This window comes from Eubalaena glacialis, chromosome 9, assembly GCF_028564815.1.
Source record: "Eubalaena glacialis isolate mEubGla1 chromosome 9, mEubGla1.1.hap2.+ XY, whole genome shotgun sequence".
In the NCBI taxonomy this organism is placed as follows: Eukaryota; Metazoa; Chordata; class Mammalia; order Artiodactyla; family Balaenidae; genus Eubalaena; species Eubalaena glacialis.
The window spans coordinates 23,486,482-23,511,320 of NC_083724.1; the positions used below are offsets into that span (position 1 = coordinate 23,486,482).

The window sequence follows — 24,839 nt, forward strand, 5'->3', positions numbered from 1 at the left end:
TTGAGCCTTAAATGTTCTCCAACCTTCCATATTGATTCTTTCCAGTATATTTCTGGAAGTTTAAGCAATAGCTGGGATCCATCTGTGGCTTCTAGGGTTGATTCAGGTTATTTCCTTTTCTTATATTCAATTGGTTATTTTCCTTTAATCTAGCACAGAACCATGAGCCTATGTAGCTTTTACTTGTAAATGGTATTTTATCTATCCATTTTTTTAAAAATTATTTTTTTAAATTGAAGTATAGTTGATTTACAATGTTGTATTAGTTTCAGGTGTACAACAAAGTGATTCAGTTATATATACATGCATATCTATTTCTTTCAGATTCTTTTCCCTTATGGGTTATTACAAAATATTGAGTAGAGTTCCCTGTGCTGTACAGTAGGCCCTTGTTTGTTACCTATTTTGTGTGTGTATATATATATACATTTCGAACTATAGTGAGGGATTTTGAGGTAATTCATACCCAAAGACTGTAAAATAGATGAATGGGCAAGTCAACAGGTGACAAAGCTCATATTCTGCAAGTGAGTGGCATTAGATGTAGTTTTGCGGTTTTGAGAAGAATGATATAGATTAGAAGGCATGCCTAGAATGGAAAATGGGGACAACTAGGGAATAAAAGAATGGGCAATAGTGACGGCCAAGGGCACCTGCGGTTAATGGAGCTGACTCACACTGCTTTGTGGTTTCCTGTACCTGGAGCTCAAGCAAAGGAAGCAGAGAGTTACGGTGAGGGCAGGCTATAAGAATTGCAGGGCAGGTATCTAAATACTTGGAAGAGTTCAAAGAGGGATGAATTTCTTTAAAAATTACGTGCAACTCTGTAGTTGGCAGTCTGGGGCTCTGGGAAAGCAGGACACAAGATGTCAAAGTAATCCAGCTTACTTGGCCAGAGACTGAATGATATCATTATTTAAGATATTGTCTTTTTTGTCATCACATCTCTTCCCCCATGATTTGTACAGTTTTGTAAATAGGCTGGGAAGTAAATAGGTTTCATAAATGTAATTTTAAGACATTGCTCCCCGAGAGAGCTATTTTATACCCTTTGAGGTAGTATTGCTTAGCCCTTATATTTTAAGAGTTAAGTAACCATACCCCATCTTACAAAAGGCTCTTATAATGTAAGAATAGGTTCAACATACACTTTTATGAATCTTCTAGCGTTATACACTATTATCTCAGAAATAAAGATCTCTTCATCTGAAAAAAAAGGTTTAACAAAAGCATCAAAACTCGATATGTCTTAGATGCTTTAGGGGAAGACAGTTAATGGTCTGTCTTGATCTTCTTCTTCAAAATACGAAACTAACAATCTGTACTATCTACTATGTAGCTCAGGCATGTGTCACATAAATCAAAACTAGGGGCACATCATGAAAGTTTTATATGGATGAGAGCAGCCCAGGGTATTCTGTTTCAGGGTTTGGGGAAATCGTTACTCTGCAGAACGTCTGACTTGCATCCTGCTTCCTGAAGGACCTTCTGAAATTTTTGCTTAAAAAAACTCCCAGCACTTTCTCACTGTTAATTTTTGTACGCTTGGAGGGTTCATCTATGGAAAGGCCCTGGGGTGGGTTCTGGTTCAGGTCTCTGCTCCATCATTTCCTGACCACATGACTGGGAACAATGCATTGGGTTTCTCTTCTATGAAATGAGTTGACAATATCTGCCTTAAACTGCATGTGAAATGATTGTGCCAGTGCTCAGCATCTAGTAGGTGTTCATGAAATCCCAGTCTCCTGCCCCTCCCACTTTTGCTGTCAGCAGTGATGCCATATGGCATATTTGTCACATCCATTTCGATATCCCTTTCCCGACTGCAGGCTGGGTGCCCAGCATTCACCTTTTGGGCAACTCTGTGTACTCTGATTATTGAAAATATTTTATGGTTTTATCACTTAATGATTTAGCTCGGCAGAACTGATATTGGGCCAGCACACAGAGTGTGAGTCTTTTAGAATAGAATCTCGCTTGCCTGCTTGTTTTGCTTTTTGGTTATCATTGTTTATATATTTATATATTATATAATATATTTATATATTCATCTGTCCACTCCACATATAATAGAGCAAGAAGATGTGAATTGTCAATATGTGAGAAGGAAAAAGGAAAAATACAAAAGTAGGAGTGGCACAAAATGGTGCCAGAAATAAGTTCAGTACAAAAGAGTGCGCCATAGGGCCCTGTAATTTTCCCAGGGTAGGCTCGGCTCTCTGGCACCCCTCATGAAAGAGGAAATACACTCTGTGGATGTGTGCCTTTCTCCTGGGCTGTTACTTAAAATCACAGTGTGATAAACAGCAGGTATTTTTCCCGCTAAAACTGGGACTGAGGAGAACATCACTGTTGTCTTAGGGCAGCTATGGAATTTTGTGTGGAACGGTAGACCAAAATGTGGCTTGCAGCTTTACTTCTTATCTATTAATAAAAATAGTCACTCTAACAGAAAGGTAGAGGAAGAAAATAGGAAGGTGCCACGGTTCTAAACAGCTAAAACCTAAAGTGATTAAAACTACAGTATGAAGGATAATACACAGAGACAGGATAAAACTCAGAATGTAAGGTTCAAAAATCAGAATGTAAGTTGCTGCCAAACCTTGATTGTTTCTTAGGAAACAGTTCTTCTGAGGTTATGTGACTTGCTCAGCATAATCCAGCTAATAGAAAATAGTGCCAGAGGATTTGGCAAAGACTTGGGTTAAATATCCAACTCTGCCATTACTTAACTGCTCAAGACTTGGATCTTGTGATCCTGGTTCATAACTTTTACTATTATGAAGAGTATCATTTGCCAATAGTTTGAAAGTATTCCAGTGTTATCTTGCATGCTGCTGAAACCAGAAAGTATATTTACAGACAAAAGCTCCCTGCAGGCAGGGGCAGGCTCAATTTTATTCATTATGCCCTTAGTTCACTGTAGATGCTCCATAAATATCTTTTGAATAAAAGAAAGAATATTGTAAGATGGTATGAAAACAACCTAAAAATGAAAAATCTTCTTAAAATGAATGTATTTTCTTAAATTCTTAAACTGGAAAAATTTCCCCTTCTGGACTAAATTGCAATGTGGAAATTATCACATAGGTCTAGTATCCTCTCTCTAAGGATGTCGAGAGGAATTGAGAAATGTACTCTTCCTCATACATGTGGAAGTCTGATTTACAAAGCTCCTCCCTCCCCCAACCCAAGTACTTTACTTTTTCTTGTGACCGACTCATGTCTATAACTTTGGGGTGTCTTCCCTTTCTTTAATCCTGAAAGTGGTAACAAGTTCCCTAAAGAAATGTAAACATGGAACACATTCACTTATGTCTCATCTGGGACTGGGACTTGCTCGCTGCTCTAGGGCTGGTTCTGCCATTAATGAAGAGTAAGGTTCCGGTCATCTCTCTTCTCCAACCCGCAGGGTTTTTCATCTGCTAATGGGCAGGGTTGAACTGGGTGTCTCTAAGACACTTGATACTATTATTCTTTTTGCCCTTTGTCTATAAACTGTCAGCTCTTAATTGTGAGTCACTCAATTCCTTTGTTATTTAATGACAGGGTGGCTCTTCCCTCTGCCTACTCTCCCTATCTTCATAACTTGAAATCACCTGCCCAAAACATCTAGCTATCGTACCAAGTTGGATTCAGACTTATGAAAATATATCAACTGATTTGGATGAATGGTACAGAAGTCCTCCCATGAGATGTTAGATGCTCCCTCCCGGGTTCCTCTTTTCATTAAGCTGGTAGTTGGCATTTGGTATAGGGGATTTTTCACTTCCCGTGGCCAAAGGTACTTCACTCGCATATGCTAGTCCTCTGAGGCTGACGGTAGGTTTTCCTATCCTTTTCCAGGTACACAGTTGCTCCTAGCATGACCGTGATCTGATCAGCAACCACAAGAATCTGACTCCCGTGTGGGGTGCCTTAGTGCTGGGGCCTGGTCACCGCCCACAACTCCAGAGCTGCCATGGCTGCTGCCTCTACGTCCACCCCTGTCATTTCACAGCCCCAGGTATGTGATTCAAACCTGCATAGGTTTGGGCTAATCATAGTTTTGTTGAGTATTTCAGTTGAGTTTCAGAAAGTGTGTTTGACTTTGGAGATCATTTGTCTCCTTTGAAGTATCATTTGGTGGGGATTTTTTGGAAGAGTATTTTTGTGAGGGAGGTGATTATGGTTTTCAGTGCCTAGGGTGTCTGGCCATTACCGTAGGCATCAAACTCCAAATCAAGACAGTCAGTAGTAAATCCTGCTGTTGGCTTTTTTAGGGTTTATTTCGGAACAGATCTAATTTTTTTTTTTTTTTTTTTTTTTTGGCTGTGTTGGGTCTTCATTGCTGTGCGCGGGCGTTCTCTAGTTGCGGCGAGCGGGGGCTAGTCTTCCTTGCAGTGCGCGGGCTTCTCATTGCAGTGGCTTCTCTTGTTGCGGAGCACGTGCTCTAGATGTGTGGGCTTCAGTAGTTGCAGCACACGGGCTCAGTAGTTGTGGCACGTGGGCTCAGTAGTTGTGGCTCGTGGGCTCTGGAGTTGTGGTACACGGGGCTTAGTTGCTCCATGGCATGTGGGATCTTCCCAGACCAGGGATGGAACCCATGTCCCCTGCATTGGCAGGCGGATTCTTAACCACTGCACCACCAGGGAAGTCCAGAACAGATCTAATCTTACAGCAAGTTTTCTGAATGTTGTCTGGATGTCCTCCTCTTATAATGATGATTATTTTGTCTTGACCTGTTCTAGTAACTTTGAGAAGAAAATGCAATTCCAGAAACTTCTGAACCACAGTAATATGAGTTACTTTTTCTGTCCAGTGAAGAACAGTCACATGGCAGGAACATTGTTCTCACTGTTTTACGATCTGATCTATTCAAGTATTAACCGGACTCTTTCAGTTTCAGCAGGCAGCGTGGTATAGCGGGGAAACAGACTTTGGAGTCATTAGGCCTGTGCTCACATCTCAATTGCTGGATAAGGTGCCTTAGTCAGGCTAACCTCTCACAGCTTCCATTTCTTCTCATGTAATCATCTTTCACAGCATGGTTATAGGGATTAAAGGAGAGAAGCTATGCAAAGCACGTAGTCAACAAGTGTGGTTTCCCACTTGCTCTTCCTTTATCTTCTTCTCTTCCTTTTGGACTGTGACCTCTGATCGCATTCATGAGAATCACTTTTAGGCCAAGGTTGAAGAAAAAAGTACACCTTTGAGAAAAAGCCATATTGATTGAAATTTGAATCATTATGATACGAAATATTGTTCCATACTTTTTTTTCTTTGTATCATTTTGCAGGCTACTAAATTTTGTATATATTTCTTTTTTTAAATTGAATACAAGTTTTATATGATATGGGAGCCTTCATAAGGAAATGAAGATCTGAAGAAACAGACCTATGTATTTTTATACTGGGTGGGGGTTTTTTGTGTTTTTTTAAAAATTTTTTTGTTTTTTTATTGAAGTACAGTTGATTTACAGTGTTATGTTAGTTTCAGGTGTACAGCAAAGTGATTCAGTTATACGTATATATAGAGAGAGCGTGTGTGTGTGTGTGTGTGTGTGTAAAGAAGGGGACGGAGGGAAAGGAAGAAGGAGAGGGAGAAAGGAGAAAGGGGCATTTCTACTTTATTTACTATAAATGCTTTTCTTCTTCTCTGAAAGACCTTGGAATTTTATCATATGGATAGTCATTGCTGTTCCTTAACATTATAAAGTTTGTAGTATCATTTTCCAGGATGTTTAGTGTTATCACCATCATGTGTATTTCTGTTTCTGGTAAATGGATCATTGTCTTTTCAACACCTCATTTACTTTGGGTGTTTGGTTTCCATTCCCCTCAGTAGTGTTCTTGGTGCCCGAGAGAGAGACATGGTAAATGGGTAAAAAGATTTACTGCCTGTTACCTGAGGTCACCGTTTCAAAGTCCACTGCAGCTGTTCCCTTGCAATGACTATTCTTAGCCTTTTGTGGAGTGAGTTAGGCCCTAGGACAGGTTTTCTGGACAGGGCATTCCAGCATCCCAGTCTCATTGCTCTCTTTTGTCAGCATTTCCAACAGTATCATCGTATCTACACATCCTCCCTCTTACACAAGCTACTATCAGCCGGTGAGTAATATAAATATTTTTAAATGACTCATTTAATGAAAATGTTTAGCACCGCCCTAGGTAGAAAGAGGTCATATTTAGTATAACCACTTGGGGGAATATATACTCTTGTAAAGTCTCTGTGGGAAAGTAAATTGGTCCAGTCACTCTGGAAAGTAATTTGACAGTATCTGTTAAAATTATAGACCTTTGCATATGCTCTGTTCCCATCTTGGTACCTATGTTAGAAACACGTGAGTCCAAGAAGATGTGCAGGAAGATATTCATTGACGCATTCATTGAAGGCCAAAAAGTACAAAACTTTCTAATGTTCAATAGTAGAAGGACTTAATATAGTCGGTCATGTTGATATGATTTTAATACTGCAGTTAAATGATGGATATCTGTCTATCTCAGCACAGCTCTGTCTCCTCAAGATATCTAGTGGAGTGAAAAGAAAGCAAGATGCAGAATGAAACTTACAGGAAGATATCATTAAAACTGTGAAACAAGACCATATGTTTTTAGGGATAAACATATGGTACATTAATGTAAATGCGTATAGTGAAAAGTCTGTAACACACATTGTCAACGGGAAAGAGATTGTCCCCAAGAGGGCAAAAATTGGATCTTGGGAGATGAAAAATCCCTCCAGAGCTTAACGTTGCCTGATGAAATCCTATTCCTTAGTACTTAATTTCTCCTTAGGGAGAATTTGAATTTAATTAAAATTTCCTCCTTGAGCGTCACCAATAGAAAAAACAAAAGTTAAACACTGGTCTAGAAGGATACGCAAGGCTCTTCAGTCACATTGCCTAGGTTCAAATCCTGGCTCCAGTATTTCGTAACTGAGCCTGTTGGGGGAGAGGAGAAAAGGTATTCACTCTCTCAGTGCCTTGGTTTCCTCATCTGCAAAATGAGCATCATCATGAAAAAGCCAACTTCATAGGGTGGTTTTAGGGTTGAAATGAGATCATGTGTGTAGAACTTAGAACAGTATCTGACATATTGCTGAATACATCTCAGTATTGTTCAGCAAGCACTGTGGCAGGCCTGGGGATGCAAGAGTTAAATAAGATAAAGAAGGCTTTTGCCCTGTCAGAGTTTATAAATGTAGTGGGAAATACACAGATAAGGAAACAAAAAATTAGAATGCTGTGTCACAAATGCTATGATACAGGAAGTATGGGTGCTCTGCGGGTAAAGTGGAACACCAGAAAAGACGTGTAGAATCAGGGAAGGCTTCTCGAAGGAAGACTGCCAGGTTGGGGGCTTGTGAATGAGGATGAGTTATTCTGGTAAGGGAGAGGAAACAGCCCGTGTGAATGTCAGGTGTCCCAAGGTGAGAGCTCACAGCATTTGGATGTGAGTTCACGGGTGGCTGCAGTAGACTGGGGTATGAGTTTGTGAGCAGTGATGTCTAGAGCCAGCTCTGCCAGCTCACAAGATCTGATTGTTCAACTTTCAAAGGAATTTCGTGAGCCAGTTGACTTCATGCTTGTAGCCTGAAATCAGCCAGGGTGGAGCATTTACACCACAGAAATTGGCAAACACAGGTCCTCATTCCTGAGCACCCATTGTTAAATACTTATCGGCATACTTAAGGTTGTAGAAAAGGTAGATGTGTTAGATTACAAAGTTGGAGAAGGTTTTGCAGGGTCTCGGAAGCCAAATGAAGGTATTTAACATTAACCTCAAACAAGCCTGTGTAGCTCGTGTGTCTTAGACCTGGGTTCAAACCTTGACTATTAACAACTGCGTTGAACCAATTAATTAATGAATCTCAACCAGGGAAATGAGTCCCATGATTCTCACCATGTGTTGGGAACAGTAGTAGCTTCTGATAGTTGGGGGAACTCAAGCCCTCTTGGAAGGAGTCGGCTGTAAGCTGGGGTGTTAGGTCACAGAGAGAGGCAGCTTACCCTTCCGGAGAGATGCAGATCATTGGGTCACTTGGTTCCCAGGATCCTCTCGCCCATGATGAGCATCTTGATTACATGTCAACTCTTCACATGTAATTTGTGCAGTCAGATTTTAATCCGAGGCTGATTTGCCCTTGCCCCCAAGCCTGTATTCATGTAGTCTCTCCTATTATCAAGTTTTCCCCAGATTCAGAGAAGGTAAAAGTAATTTAAATACAGCATCTCCTTAGGCAAGGCGTAATAAGCTGTTCACTCAATCAGCTTCACCCGGTATTGTCTGGCACATCAACTTGCATTCTTTTAGAGTGAATTCAGGGACCTGTGCAAAGATAAACCCACATTCAAGTGTGAAAGGCCTGACAATCCTTTCCTAAGACAAAAACAACAATTTAAAAAAAAAGCTTTTGGTTTTGTTTGGTACTCTATTCATTTGGTAACAGAGAGCATTTTTCTAATCAAGGCGGCCTATTACTAGATATAAACTAATTAATATGAACAAAATAGCTGGTGATTGTTTCCAACAATAATAGGGAAGAAAGGTTCATTGTCACTCTTGCTGGAGTTGCTGTTTAGTCAGTGAAAGATACGCCTGGTGCTTTGAAGTGGGCCAAGTTTGTATTCCCTGCTTGACTCCTGCCTAGACTGTAAGGTGGATTTTTGTTTGCTTATGCTGGGAGAGACAGCACCTTGTTCTGAAGCTAGATGAATACTGAGGCGAGACTGGGCTTAGCCGCAGCACGAAGGCTGTGTTTGGAGCTGCTTTATAGTTCCGCTAGTCCGGATAAAGAGCACCCAAAGGAGGCTCCGGAGATGTTTGCAGACAGGAACATGCTCCTGCTTTCGTTAAACTAATGTGCTCTTACCTTGCGGGGATGGGAGGATGTAGGGGATGGAGGTAGAATAGGTAACCAGTGACCATTTTCTGTTTCTAGAACAATGCTGTTTAGCAGGACTTGAACGGTGGTTCATCCAGTTACTGTGGGTGGAGTATGGATTAAGAGTTTTATTTTCTTTTTGAATGGAGGGGTCAATAGTTCAGTCCATGAATGGGTGGTTTGGGCTCTCTCAAACTGACTGGTATTAGAGATCAGAAGAGGTGTTTAAGAACTTCAAAGGCGTTCGGATCTCACACCTGTGATTCCAGTAAGGAAGGGATCTTTGCCATCAGTATTTTACAAGGTATTTCATTCTGTCTCATTTGCTAAGTGGCTGTCTTGGTTTCAAGCCAAGGAAACGAAGATATTTTGATCCCTTCAAGTGATGTCCCGTAGCTTTCATTAAAGATGTGAATTTGGGGCTTCCCTGGTGGCGCAGTGGTTAAGAATCTGCCTGCCAATGCAGGGGACACGGGTTCGAGCCCTGGTCTGGGAAGATCCCACATGCCGCGGAGCAACTAAGCCCAGGAGCCACAACTACTGAGCCTGCGCGTGTAGAGCCTGTGCTGCACAACAAGAGAGGCCACGACAATGAGAAGCCCGCGCACCGCAATGAAGAGTAGCCCCCACTCGCCGCAACTAGAGAAAGCCTGAGCACAGAAACGAAGACCCAACACAGGCAAAAATAAATAAATAAATAAATTTATAAAAAAAAAAAAAAAAAAAAGATGTGAATTTGGGTAGATGCTCAATGTCTTCAACTTCATCAACAGATTTGTTCCCCTAGTTCTTACCCAGTTCTCTGATATAACTAACAAGTAGGTCTCTACTTGGTGTCTGCTGGAAGACAGGTGTTTTTGAACATCATTACTAACAGGTTTTTAGAGGTTTTATTTCTGATATTAGAGAGTGGATACATTTGGATTAAAGCAGTTGAATTCCATGTTCAGTGGGTTGTGTTTTTTGAGATTGAAAGACTTCTGTTTTGTTTTGTTTTTTTGGAACTTTGTATTATGCAGTTTTCAAACATTCACAGAAATCAAAAGAATAATATAATGAATCCCAATATAGCCATCACTGAGATTCAACAGTTATTAACATTTGGCCAAACTTGCTTCACCTTCTCCCATTTTGGGGGGATGAAATATTTTAAAGCAAGTCCTTGGCATCCTGTTATTTTATCTCAGTCCTCATACATCAATATGCATCTCTAAGAAAGAATTCACTTATATAACCACAGTCCCATTCTTACACATAGCAAAATGAAAAACAACATTTTAATATCATTTTCTACTCGTCCATATTCAGAATTTCCCAATTGCTTTTCTCAAAAGTGTTTTTGCAGTTGGTATGTAAAGTGTTATCTTTTAAAAACACTGATTAGATCAGTTTACTCTTCTGCCTGAAACTATTCAATGACTTTTTAAGGTTTAAAAATGGAATTGTTGCATGTGTTAAATTATCAGTCCCTAAAGTAAGGGATCATGGCTATCTTGGTAGTAACTTTCTTTTGGACTAAAGTGTGAGCAATTACTTGTAGTATGAAGTATGTTTCCAGTGCCACATAATGAAGACATAGTGTGGTCTGGCTTCACCTACCCAGAGAAAAGAGAATGCGTGGGCTTAGATCCAGGTGAATTTTGGTTCAAATATAGGTTTAAATCCCTTTCAATATAGATCTCTCTTCAGCTAATTTTTTTTTTTTAATGTCTAGAATTCAAATAATATACACTGTGCTTACAGATTTAAATAGCAAAATATCTGCTAGGTGCTTTGTACAGTATTAGCCTCTTAATAGATCCCTGACATATGTTAGTTCCTTCCTTTTTCCCCATAATTATTCCCCATAGTTTTTTGCAGGGAGTGAGTGGTTACCTCTACATATGGTCTGTGTGTATGACGCGCTTATGTGTAGTATGCCAGAAGATCCATCAGAGGAAAGCCAAGTTGGATAAACACTCTAAGGAAAACTCCAGTGTATTGCCAGGAATAAATGCATGTGGAGATAAACACTGAGATTTCTGACTTACTCCATCTTGAACCATGTTTCTATTAGAAGTTAAATTTGTTCTCATATTGCAATTTGAATTCATCTCTGCCCCCTTTTGTGTTTATAAACACAGATAAAGTTTGAGAGGCTATCTTATTTCAGAATCCAAGGGCACATTTGGAGTTTTCTATTCATAAGACAAAATTTTACTGGGATACCTAGGGTAAACCACAAATGAGACCTTTCATGTTTGTTTCTTTTTCTTTCTAATTGGTTTAGTCTTTAATGATTAATGGAGCCAATTCTTTATCCTTCAAAGTGATGTGGCTTCCTCCCTCTTACTGCCCATGATGGTGCTCTTGGCCTATTTTCCTTTTTACACTCCTAGCTTCTCCAGTTATTTTTCTTTGAACTTTAGTTGCAGCTATTCCATGAATAAATGCTAAGGTGGGAAAATGCCCTGCTGTTTTTACCAGCTGAGGAGATGGTAATCAGAGGGTCCAGGGGATTTATGTCTTTTGAGAACTGTACCTTGCTGTAATAAGACTGTCATTTAAAAATTCCACCTTCATTTGCTGCGTGATGATACTACCATTTGGTAGTCATATAGCATTCCTTAAAGAACTGCCTGTAAGTTAGACTTATTCCATTTCGTAAATGATTATCCTGGGCAGGCTCAGGCTGGGAGAGAAGTGATAGTGGCTTGTTATCTGCTCCTTAGCATCCGATAAAATGTTTCTGAAAGGGCCATGAAAGGGATGAATTCCTGAAAGGCAAGGTTAGGTATTAAGCAACTTTCAAAGATTCAGACAACCTTTGGGAGCAAGAGCGCCTGTCCTGTAGGAAGAGGGATAGGGCATGGTTGTTGGTGGACAAGATAGCTGCCCGATTTAAAAGTATTTGCACTGAAATGAACTCCCACCAGCCAGCATAGGAAGGTTTGAAGCCTTAGTTCAAGCCTGGGAGAAAAAGTCATTCATCTGGATTCAGGTTTGGGCCCCAACTCCAAGGGCTTTGCATATTCTAGAACTCTGTTTAGCATTACCTTAACTGTGGTTGATCAAGTTACTGAAGTCACCTGGCAAAAACCTGGCAAAAACAAAGGGCCCAGGAAGAAGCCCAGCCCTATGGCCTGTGCTCTGGGCTTACCTCTGACATGCTGGTTTGTATATGGATGCACAGTGGGAACTCAGGACTCAGAGGTTATGGTCAGGCATAGATGTGACAAGTCCAGATGGAGAGACTCAGCTGCTGGTCAGCTCACTGTCTCATTCAAGACCAGCTTGGAAAAGCAGAGCAACACAGCCTGCAGCTGGGAATTCAACTCTATATCAGCGGAGAAAGAAAAGGTAGAAAGAACAAGGTGGCGAATGACAGAGAATCTGCGAGATTGTAGTCCTGTTATGCCAAGATGTTTAACTCAAATGATGTATCCGGAATATACATTTATTCTTATGAGAACTTTTCTGCATGATTTTTTTCTCAAAAATATTAAGAGATTGCATTAAGTATTTAAAATATTAAAAACTGCCTCTTTTCAGTTGCACATCTTATTGCTTTCCTCTAAGCTAGTCACGGAAAAAGCATCGAGAAGCTGTTTGTAAGAATAAGAGAATACAGTAAGTGTGGGTAGTAGAATACAACAAGAACTTAAAGAACAGGTATACAACCCTATTTTTTAAAAATTGAGAGGCGGGGCGCGGTAACGGACGCCTGGACCCCGCGGCGGCAGCGGCGAGTTCAGGGAGGCCTGGCAGGGCTTAGAGGCCCGGCCGGCGCGTGGCCGCAGCCGGGGAGCCTGAGGCCGGGGCGTCGTGCGCAGGCGCTACCCGGCTGGGCCGTGAGCCGCCCGCGGCCTCGGCGGCGAGGCCTTCCCGACGCCGGTTGGGGCTCTGCGGAGCAGAGCGGAGGATGCGCCCGGGCCGCGGGCGGGGTAGAAGGCCGGCGGCCAGCTCCCCCGCCCCGAGCGCGGTGGATGCGGCGGCGACGGCAATGGACGCCCTAAAGGAAGAGAGCTTCCCGCTGCCCGTCTCTTAGCCTCTGATGCAGAATTTGATGCTGTGGTTGGATGTTAAGAGGACATTATCATGAATGGTGAGTTCCAGCTATTACAGAGGAATTGCATGGGCAAGTACTACCAGGAGTTTGAAGACGCAGAAGAGAGTAAGCTCACCTACACACCTACTTTTAACGAATATATTTCTTTGGTAGAAAAGTATATAGAAGAACAGCTGTTGGAGCGGATTCCTGGATTTAACATGGGGACTTTCACTACAACTTTACAGCACCATAAAGATGAAGTGGCCGGTGACATTTTCGACGTGCTTCTCACGTTTACGGATTTTCTAGCTTTTAAAGAAATGTTTCTGGACTACCGAGCAGAAAGAGAAGGCTGGGGACTGGACTTAAACAGCGGTTTAGTGGTGACTTCATTGTGCAAATCATCTTCTATGCCAACTTCCCAGAACAATCTGCGGTGCTAGGTCCCACCTGCAGGTAATGGGATCTTTCTAGACATCACCAGGCCAATAGACTGGGAGAGGCTTTGGCTAATGATGTCAGAAGAATACGTCTTGGGAAGACTGACTCTGTTCAGCAACTCTTCACTAATGTTAAGTATTGATGGGTCAGAAGAAAATTACCTGACTTCCTGGATGCGTTCTTGTCTTCGGTAACCCTAGTACTCCTCCCTGAGTAGACACCTCTCGCAGGAGCTTCTGAGTCTGGCTCCTGCATCAAGCCCAAGACCAGCATTCTACCTGGGGGGCACTTCCCCAGCATACATGTTGGTGTGCCCATGTTGGAAGAACCCTATCACCAACTCTCTTGGCCCAGCAGGCCTTGCATGTCCCACCAGGCTTTTTGTGCACTCACAGCTTTTATATGGGTCAGAGTTTCAGTCCTGCAGCCTCAGTGGGGTTTTTGACTGGGAGTATTTATCTAGGGGTTAACTCAAGCAAGCTGCCCATCACAAGATTTCTGAAAATCCTACTATCACAGCTAGTCTTGGCCGTAGGAATCAACTTAGATTTCCTTTACCTAAAAGGTACATGTGAAAATCAATTCCTAGTCTTACATGTACAGTCCTTGTATCACTGTCTTCCGCTGGTCCTGATGTAGTCCCATTGTTTCTATAACTCTCGTTTACGTGTTTTAAAAAAAATATTTTTATAGATGAATACTCAGGCTAACCTAGTGGATATAATCTTGGAACTTCCATGATTACCCACTTCAAGATCAAAGTATTATATGCTGTGTGCTTTTTAGCTGTTAGTGCTATGAAAGCAAACATGCTTGCTACGTTGGTGTTCCTATTTTACTGGGCACCAATGAATGTATGCTGGAAGTAGTCTGAAAGGTTTCCTTTCTTAGAGTATGTTAGTGTTTGTGCAGGTTTGCTTAAAACCCTTTCTGTGTAAAACAGCTCCTTAGGTTTTCTGTTGGGGTAGGGGCTGTGCACTTACTTCTTACTGTCAAAATAATCCTACCAAGATAGTGTTCCACTGGTCTAGCTCAGTAGGAGGTAGCAAACAGCTTTACTGGTCATCTGTCTGCTTGGATTTAGTACACTGGTTTAGTACAATGTTTGATAGAACATTACTGACAAGAAAACATGGATGTCACATCTCTAGAAAGAAAAACTGTAGTAGTTCAATTCCCAATGTGTACCTTAGTTGTTATTTTGTTTGTTTTTATTTTTATTTTTCAAGTAAAAATAAGAATCTCTGCTGACTTTTCACTTGGCTCTTCTAGTTTTAAAGGATGAGCTATATAGGCTGTGTGTTTTTCTGTACCGATGTGGCACTTATTAAATACTTTTTACCATGAGTAAAAATAAAATAAATAATAAAAAATTGAACACCTAAAACTAATACAATGATCTATGTCGGTTATATCTCAATTTAAAAAACTGTAAAATGAGAAAACTACCCAAAAATCCTGTATACAAATGCCTTCAATGTATCAAGTATTTAAGAATAACTCTAATAATAAAATTGGTATAAGAACTCTGAGATTATTTATAAAACCTTATTAACAGACATTAAAGAAGACTTAAACAGAGAGATACCATGTCAATGGATTGTAAGATTCATCGATTTCATGTCAGTTCTCTTTAAATGCATCTGTAGATCGAATGCAGTCACAATAAAAATTCCAAAAAATTGTCTTGAAACCTCACGAGCTGATTCTAACATTCATATCAAAATACAAAAGGTCAAAACTAGCCAATATCATCTTGAAGAAGATGACCTAGGTGGGAAAAAGTGATCTTCCAGATATCAGAATTTATTATAACATTATAATAAATAAGTCAGTGTGGTATTTGTATAGGGATAGATAAACCATTGGAAGAAATAGAGCCTAGACACCAATCCACATGTATTACTGTAAAAAAAAAATGGATTTGAAACAAGATAATAAAGAAAGATATTCTGTTTTTAGACTATGGAAATAAAAAGGGCCAAGAGAAAATAATTTTCTTCATCGGATGAATTATTTAATTATCTTGTTTTGATCTGTGAGTTCAAGAAGGCTGCATTTTAGAGGTGGTGTTTGGTTTATGAAGGTTTAAACCCTCTGGGTTACTTGATTTAAAAGTTTCAGGAGAAATGGATATTACAGAAACTGAATAATAACTCAGTCCTTAAAAGGTGGTGTTTTTCTCTCTATGTTACAGATGAGGAAACTAACTCCTAAGAGGAGAGTGTAAAGTAATTTATTGAAGTCATATTAGTAAACAAAACAACTGGAATCTGAACCCAGATCTCACCAATTCTGGGGTCTAAGCTCTAAGCTAATAATAAGCTTAATAATAAGCTAATAAGCTCTAATCTGTAATGTTATCTCCCAGACCCTTTGCTGTCTCCCAGGAAATAGGAATGTTAAGTGAAGCATGATCATGTATTTCAGTTTTTATCCGTTAATCATTCTTTGGGCCTGGTGGAGCCTAGCAGTAGTGCTCACTACTTTCCTTCCCCTCTCCTTCCTTCTCCTCCCTGCTTTATTGACAACAGAACCCATTTGCTTTGACTCCGACTGAATAAGGTGTTTGTTTGTTATTTTAAAAATATGTCGGGATATATGTATATGTATAGCTGATTCACTTTGCTATACAGCAGAAACTAACACACCATTGTAAAGCAATTGTACTCCAATAAAGATGTTAAAAAAAAAAATACGTCAAGCATACAGAAAAGTGTAGAGAGTGTTATAATACGATAGGATGTCTATTACCCAGCTTTTAAAATGTTAACATTTTGATGTAATTGCTTCAAAATCTTTTGGGTGAAGATGGTCAAAAGGTACAGACCTCCAGTTGTAAAATTTAAAAGTCCTGGGGATGGAATGTACAGCATGGTGACTATAGTTAATAATACTTATATTGCATTATTGAAAGTTGCTGAGAGTAGATCTTAAAAGTTCTTATCACGAGAAAAATTTTGTAACCATGTATGGTGATGCTTGTTAACGAGGCTTATTATGGTGATCATCTCACAGTATATACAAGTATCGAATCATTATGTTGTACACCTGAAACTAATGCTATATGTCAATTATACTATATGTATAATAATGCTATAATGTATAACAATGCTATATGTCAATGCTATATGTCAATTATACCTCAGTAAGAAAATATCTTAGGCTTTAATAAATAAAACAAAGAACCATTATAGATAAAGTTGAGCCCCTTGTACTCCTTCCCAATTCTATTAACCTCCGTCTTGACTCAGACCATAAATATTGTTATTTATCATCTCCCCGCATGTGTTTGTGGATATACACATATGTGAAGAAAATGTTTAAACAATATATAGTGTATTTTTGTAAGTTTTTTACATTTCTAAGAATGGTGCACTGCATGTATACTTTGCAAATTGCTTTAGTCATTAGCATATGTAAAGCTCTACTTCGTTCATTTTGACTGCTTTATAGCATACCCTTCTGGTTATTTTGCAATTTATCCATTCTCCAGTTGACAGATATTTATGTTGCTTCTAATATTTTGATATTATAAAAGAGTGGCAATGAAAATTCTTGTATTTGTCTCCTTATGCACATGTGTGAGTTTTTCTGGGGTTAGAGTCTCTCAATCATGTGTATGAACATGTCCAGTTTAAGTGGTTTTTGCCAAACAGTTTTGCAAAGCAGTTGTACTGAAATTTTATTCCCACCATAACTGTATGACAGTCTTCGCCAACGCTTGATATTTTCAGACTTGTTAAATTTTGCCCACCTGATGGAATGATTAATTGGGTCTGACGGCAGTTTGTATTTAACTTTCTCTGATTCCCCGGAAGGGTAATTATCTGTTCATGTGACGACTGGCCATTTAGTTTTCCTCTTCTATGAATTGCCTGTCCCCATCTTTGCCTATTTTGCTATTGGATTGTTTGGCTTTTCTATTTTGATTTGTAAACTAAGCCTTTTTTATGTGCATTGCCAAACTTTTTACTATTTTTCAGCTTTTCTTTTCACTGATTAAGAAGTCTTTTGCTGCACAGAAGTCTTGAATTTTGCATTTTGTCAATGTTTTGGTCTTGTTTAGAAAAATCCCCCTATTCACAAATTATAAATATATTCTTTATTTGCTTTTTACATATGTCTTTATATCACCTGAAATTGATTTCTGGGTATGATATGATATGACGTAGACAGTCAATTTGTTTTATTTTTATTTTTTCATATAGATGAACAGTTACACTGTTTTCCCCATTGGTGGGTAAAGCCATGTCTCTTATATCGAGTTACCATGGAAATGTGTGTTTCTGGTTCTTTATTCTATTCCATTGGCTGTTCATGTTTTTCTGTGCCAATATCATGTCTTACTATTATCACTTTAAAATAACATATGCTTTTCCATAGGGCATCTAGTTCTTTGTTTTCCAAGTTATCTTGGATACTCTGGTTCTTCTGTACTTCTGTAGCAGTGTTCAGGGAGCCTGTCAAGCTTCGTGAAAAACCCTTTTGGGATTTTCATTTTATTGCATTGAATTTGTATATTGATTTTGGGAAAATTGACATCTTAACACCTTTCTCTGCCCATGAAATATTATCTCTTCAGTTATTTAGGTTTCGCTGTAAGCTTTTGAATATTTAGACTTATTCCTAGATACATTAAACCTTTTGTTATTGTAAATGGGTTGTCCTTGAAATAATAATTAAAAATTTTTTTTCTGGTGTTTCTGTAGGAACACAGTTGATTCATGTGTCTTGATAGTTAATCCAGCAAATTTACTAAACTCTGTTAGTACAGTTTGTTTATATATTATCTTGCATTTTATATGTAACTGATTAATCATTTGTGAAAAACAGTAAGTTTTTCTTTTCCAATTCTTTCCTTTTTTTTTTTTCTTATTGTTTTGGCTATAATCACCAATACATGCTAAAAGCAACTGGTGATTGAATCAGCTTTGTTTTGTTTCTGCCTTAAAAGGGAATATTTCCATCAAATATGACAATTGCCATACATAAAACTTTTACCAAGTTAAGGAAGTTTCCTTCTAACCCTAAATTGCCAAATTATCATGAAAGGATATTTAAATTTACCAAACGCGTATTTCCATTTCTAGTGAGATGATCATTGGCCTTTCTTCTTTCCTTGAATTTGTTCGTGTGGTGAATTCTATTACTAGATTTTTAAACGTTAAATCATCTTTGCATTCTGGAATAAGCTCTATTTAGTCACACCTCTCTCTCTTTCCCTATATAGATCTAGATCTAGATATACAGATATAGAAACTATATTTTATTTAGGAACTCTTCATTTATGTTCTTAAATAATACTGGCCAGTAATTTATTTCACTCTTAATCTCCTTTTTGTTCTTGTACCGTGGGTGTGCTGGCTTCATACAAATATAACCAAATAAACTGAGAATGGAAAATCAAAACAGTAATATGAGGTAATTTTAGGTAGGTTTCAAAACAAATGGAAGTAAAATGCTGAACCACAGTAACATGGGAGCCAGAAGTGTTGGAGTGAAAGCTCATCAAGGGAAGAGGATTACCTTTAGACTTCAAGTCAAGTATGCATGTTAAAATATTAAAAATAAGCATTAAAGAATAGAAATGGGAATGTAACTGGAACCAGTTGAAGTGGAGAAGGGAGAAGGCAAAACCTCAATCGGTTCAGTCTTGTCTTTAGTCTGATATTCTTGGGTCCTATCCTACTGTGTACTGCTCTGCCGATTCTCATACATGGTATCCTTCCTGTGTGTTTTTAGTCTTTGGGATGATGAATTCATCATCAGTGGGGCTGATTCGAGAGAATCCTGTGTGGCTGTACTGAGGTCTGGCCCCCTGGAGAGGTTTGATGCTTGCTAGTGCCAGCACGTGGATGGAAGGGGGGCGGAGATATCACAGGCTAAGGACTGTGGTTTGTGTTAATTTCTCCTCCTGTGGGTTCGCAGATTTGGCAAAGGTCTAACTTCATTCTCAGACTTGGCAGAAGGTCTAACTTCAAATCTCATCTTGATTGGGAAGGGAGGGGTCTTGATTTCTGAAGGGAGTCTTTTAATTTATTTATTTCCCAACCTGGAGCCTAAGCTAAGACAAACTTCCTTGTTTTCCCCAGTGCACCTGGGTAGATTATTTTTTCTGTTCCACTCTTTTACTGATACGGAGATCTTCAAGACTCCTGGCCTAACTATTAGGTCTCAGTTCTAAGTTACTTCCTCAGTCAAGGCCAAGGGCTCATTTTCTTTTTCTCAGTAATATTTAATGCCCTGTCTCCATGATCTTGACAGTCTGCTGCCAGGGCAGCCTATCACCTCAGTTTGCTGTTCCCTTTTAGCTCAGCAGTGCATCTAAAACATATATTTTTCTCCAGCATGTCTTAGTGTTTTTAGGCTTGTTTGTTTGTTTGTTTGTTTTCCATTTCTTCCTCTTGGGCCCAGACTCAAAATTCTCTCTGGAAATTCAACTGATATGATGTCACTCACTCAGCCTGTTACAAGGGGCCATAACAGATACGAAGTATTTTTATTGATTTACACTTTGTTTTCCATAGTTTTCTTTTTTACATGTGTGTACATCATATTCATGTACATTGTTATGTATAAGAAGTAGCATTTTATGTACTTTTTCAGATAAAGTTTGAAAAATCTAGTAGTTGCACATTCTTCAGCTACTTTGAGGATAACTTTCTAACTTTGGAACATTTTTAGTTTGCATCAGCATTGTTTTGTGTCCTATTTTCTGATTATAGTGGTAGATCATTCCTTTTTTTTCTTTTTATTGTTTCTAATTTGAGACTCTAAAAAGTGTGAGAACTATTTTTCTTGTTAATAGAGACTTAGTTGCATTTAATTAAATTCTGTGCCCTCTCTTTTCAATCTTTTTTTGGTGGGGGGAAGAGGGAGGAAATGTGTGGAAGGTCTGATTATTTTAGATTTAAGAACTAGAATTGAAGAGCCCTTAGAGATATCTTATTTTACAAATGAGAAATTGACACTTAGAGCAGTTATGAGACTTACCAAAGACCAAATTAGCTGGTGAGTATCAGAATCAGGAAGAAGTCCTCACCCCCACTCCATTGTTGTACTTTAACAGAAGTGGGAAACCAAATTGGCTTGATTTAGATCTTATTACTGGTCCTTTATTCAGTATAAATTAAAATCTCCCTTTAGGATGTCAGTCGAGTACATATTTACATTCTTATCTAAATGCTTACTAAATCATAAAGGTTTAGTTACCAGTTCGTGAGCTTGTGCTAAGTGCTCCCTTCTCCACTTGGCTAATGAAGATGTAGTTGTCTTTCAGGAGATTAAAAACCACACTGGGGGCTTCCCTGGTGGCGCAGTGGTTGGGAATCTGCCTGCCAATGCAGGGGACACGGGTTCGAGCCCTGGTCTGGGAAGATCCCACATGCCGCGGAGCAACTGGGCCCGTGAGCCACCACTACTGAGCCTGCGCGTCTGGAGCCTGTGCTCCGCAACAAGAGAGGCCGCGATAGTGAGAGGCCCGCGCACCGCGATGAAGAGTGGCCCCCACTTGCTGCAACTAGAGAAAGCCCTCGCACAGAAACGAAGACCCAATACAGCCAATAAATAAATTAAAAAAAAAAAAAGACTATATTATTAAAAAAAAAAACAAACCACACTGGATGGACCGTGAGTGACCCCACACCAGGCGCCCAGGTGTTTCATGTTGGTACCCCTGGAAGGCATAGCGTAGTGCAGTGCCATGCCCATACCTGGCATTCCAGAAATGTTTGTGAATGTGCCAGTGAAGAAATGAAGTGCATAGCGAAGATGAGCACCCTCTGTGTCTCTTTAGAGTTCAGGCTTGGCAGAGTTGTTATGACTTCTTTTGAGATGACAGGATAGGGTGAGGTAAATTTTTGAGATTTGGAACATCTGTTCTGTAGAGCAGCCAACGAGGCCTCCTGCCTCCACCCCATCATCCTGAAATGTAATTGGTGGATGTGCAAAGGGCATGAATGTGGACTTCTCTTTTTAGCTTTGAGGACAATGTATTTTTGGAATCATTCTATTTTGTTTATGTCTTTGTTTCTTGAGCAGGGTGGAATTCTGTAACTTATTACAGAGAAATTTCTAATTATAGTTATCGGCATTTTGGAATAATGAACTTTAAAAAAGTATTTGAGTTTTGTCTGATTATATTCTTGTTTCCCCCTAAATTTCTTGCAACAGATACTTCTTTTCTAAAGAAGAAAAGAAAATCATTTATAGTCTTACCTATATAAATTTCACAGAATTGTCATTCTATACATCGTTTTTTTACTCTGTTTTCTCCAGTAATATGAAAAGTAATCGTCTTACTTTTAGTATATTAACTACTCAATTTGGTGGCTTTTGAATCGATTATATTTAAACTTATTTTTGAAAATTATTGTTACAATTTAAATAGTATGTTTTGATTCATACCTGAGTAATAAGAGAAAATGAACAGATATTTCCATACTTCTCTTTCCCCATTTTTAAGTTCTTATTGATACAGTTATTCCAGATTATTATTAATTTATTGTCTTTATAATAAGTATACCCTCAAGAGTTATTTTTGATATTTGCTTTGTTTTATAACCATTTGGAGAGCAATTACTTAGACTCAGTTTTGTTTTGTGTATTTTTGATGCTTGCTGCCAGTCTTTTTATTCTATTGTGGTTTTTATTTTTACTTTTTTCATGGCTTACTTGCATTTGTATTTTCTTTAGGAAGGAAATGTAGATGATGATCCTTCTGAGCTCCCACATCTCTGGGACTGTTCTTTATTATCCCCTGTGAGAACATCAGTATAGTTGGCTGTGGAATTTATGGATCTCAAACATTTTCTCCATATAATGGAGATTTTTTCCAAATTGAAGTATAATTGAAATAATGGAGATTTTGATTGGTTGTGTTCTATCTTTTGGAATTCTACAGCAGAAGCTTAGCAATACCATATTTTCTCTCTCTCAATATTTGATTTGTTTGCTTTTTGTTTGTTTATTTTTTTATATTTTTAGAATTTTGAATGTTAACCTTGAGATTCCAAAATCTAACCTAGCTATATCTGAATTTTAGTTGATTTTAATCAACTCTTTTGTAATTTATGTAAACTTAAACCAGTAATCTGAGGTCTTTCTCTTTAAGCAATAACTTTTCTTATGCTTCAAGCTGTGTTATTTAAGCTTTGTCCTAGTCTTACTTGGAAAGCTAGTTATGTTTGGAATTTTTTTCCTATACGTGCCTTCTTTCCTTTTATTCTTATCTCTGACCGTCTTCTCTGAGCACTGAGTAAACTTCCTAAATTTGTTTTCTATTTGCCATTTCAGTTTTCTGGAATTTTTATACTTCATTTCATTGCCTGAATTATTGTTTTTAATTGAGAAATGGTTTTTCATCTCTTTGGTGGGCACAGTGATGAAGTTCTAATGATGTCCATTGCATACTTAATCCTGGAACCACTGAATAGGCTAATTTACATGGCAAAAGGGGCTTTTCAGGTGTGATGAAGTTCAGGATTTTGTGATGGGGAGATTATCCTAGGTTACCTGGGAAGGTAATCACAAGGGTCCCTAAATGTGGGAGATGGAGGAAGAAGAGTCAGTGTTAGAATGATGTCAGTGTGAGAAAGACTTGGCTGGCCATTGCTGGCTTTGAAGCTGGAATGGGGCCAGGAGACAAAGAATGTGAGCCGTCTCTGCAAGTGGGAAAAGACAGAAAAATTCTCTTCTAGAGCCTCTGGAAAGGAACACAGTCCTGCCAACACCTTGATTTAGCCCAGTGAGCCCCACTTTGGACTTCTGACCTCCAGGACTATAAGATAATAAATTTGTCTTTTTAAGCTACTAAATTTGTGGCAATCTGTTACAGTAGCAATGGGAAGCTAATATAATCTCTATGTAGTTTTTTCTGAAAAAAATTTTTTTTTTTTGTCTTCATAATGGCTTGCTCTATTTTCAGTGCTTGTACCCTAACAAAGCATTTTGGGGATACAAATCAGAAATATCCTAGTATTTAATCTTTTCCATCCCCCCTCCCTTTTTCTTTTTTAATAAATCTGCTTCAAGGGGAGGTATTTTCTTTTATTCTTTAGGATGGCCATCTCCTCCTCTGAGATTGCTTTCTCCCCATTGTGTTTGCTAATTTTTTCTGTTTGCCATATCATTATAACCATGACTACCTTAATGTCTTATAGTCCAAGCACAGTTGAATTGCATTCTCTCAGAGCTCGATGTGGGTTTCTGTCTAAATCCATCAGGTCCTGAAAAAGTAAAGAAGCACTTTCACACTACCCTTCTGACTACCACTGAAGATGCTGCCAGGGTGTCCTTCACTTATTCTCCAGATCTGCTGCTTTTTGCAGATAATAGGAGAAAAGTTTTAATTCTTCTTTCAATTCAGTCCTGTTGTACTAAATCTAGCTGAAATTCCTGATTTTTTTCTCAGGTATATTCTACCCTTACTATTTTTAATTCCTGGTATATTTTCTACTGCTTTAATATTTAGCTGGCAATTTGATTAAATATAGAGTTCTTACCCACAATATTCTTAGTATAGAATTTTAAATCTGAAATAGACCTTATGTATAATTTAGTCCAATTTCCTCATTTAACAGATGGTAAAACTGAGGTTCAAAAAATCATGTAAGTTATGTCATTAAATATGGTATGGTTTTTATGGTATCACTACTCAATTTTTGAGAGATAAGAGATGAAATAGAACCAGGTCACATGCCATTTGCTGAGTAAACATTGGATACCTTCAGAGATAATTTGTCAGTTTTATTCATCTTAGCATATTGTGGCTTAAAAAGCCAATTTATACTTTATTTTGTCATTTTTTAAAAAAATTATTTATTTATTTATTTATTTTATTTTATGACTGTGTTGGGTCTTCGTTTCTGTGCGAGGGCTCTCTCTAGTTGTGGCAAGCGGGGGCCACTCTTCCTCACGGTGCACGGGCCTCTCACTATCGCGGCCTCTCTTGTTGCGGAGCACAGGCTCCAGACGCGCAGGCTCAGTAATTGTGGCTCATGGGCCCAGCTGCTCCACGGCATGTGGGATCTTCCCAGACCAGGGCTCGAACCCGTGTCCCCTGCATTGGCAGGCAGATTCTCAACCACTGCGCCACCAGGGAAGCCCCCTATTTTGTCATTCTTAATTATATGGTTTTTCTATGTGGGAAAAGCAAAGAAGCTTTTCATATCACTGCTTGACTTTGTTGGCAGTTGGCGTTTAGAAGTTGGAATGCTGTGAAATACTACATGCTTCTTGTTTGATTAAGAAATTTCTTTGTCCCGAGAAAGTAAATGGTTACAGGGGCTAAAGGAAAGAACAGAATTTTGCATTTATATAATATTTACAATTTTTTTTAATATCCTTTGCTGAAAGAAAACTTGTGAAGTGTAAACATTTTTTGAATTATCTTTAATTTATTAAAGCAATCAATATATATTTAGCATCTAATCTAATAGTTGGATGCTATACAACAGTGAACAAGAAAGCTAGAATCTCTGCCGTCATAATGCTTACAGCC

General features: G+C 38.8%; 1 protein-coding gene and 1 pseudogene across 3 annotated transcripts in view; both read left to right on the top strand.

The window, feature by feature from the left end:
* The window catches only part of LPAR1 (lysophosphatidic acid receptor 1), a 152,905-nt gene that overhangs the window by 65,373 nt on the left and 62,693 nt on the right, over positions 1-24,839 (top strand). For all 3 annotated transcript variants that reach the window (XM_061201047.1, XM_061201045.1, XM_061201046.1), the window contains exon 2: positions 3,847-4,006. In XM_061201047.1, coding sequence (XP_061057030.1) covers positions 3,962-4,006 — 45 coding nt within the window. In that variant the 5' untranslated portion in view covers positions 3,847-3,961. The remainder of the gene's footprint in view (positions 1-3,846; positions 4,007-24,839) is intronic.
* Positions 12,833-13,338, top strand: LOC133098095 (ADP-ribosylation factor-like protein 2-binding protein; annotated as a pseudogene).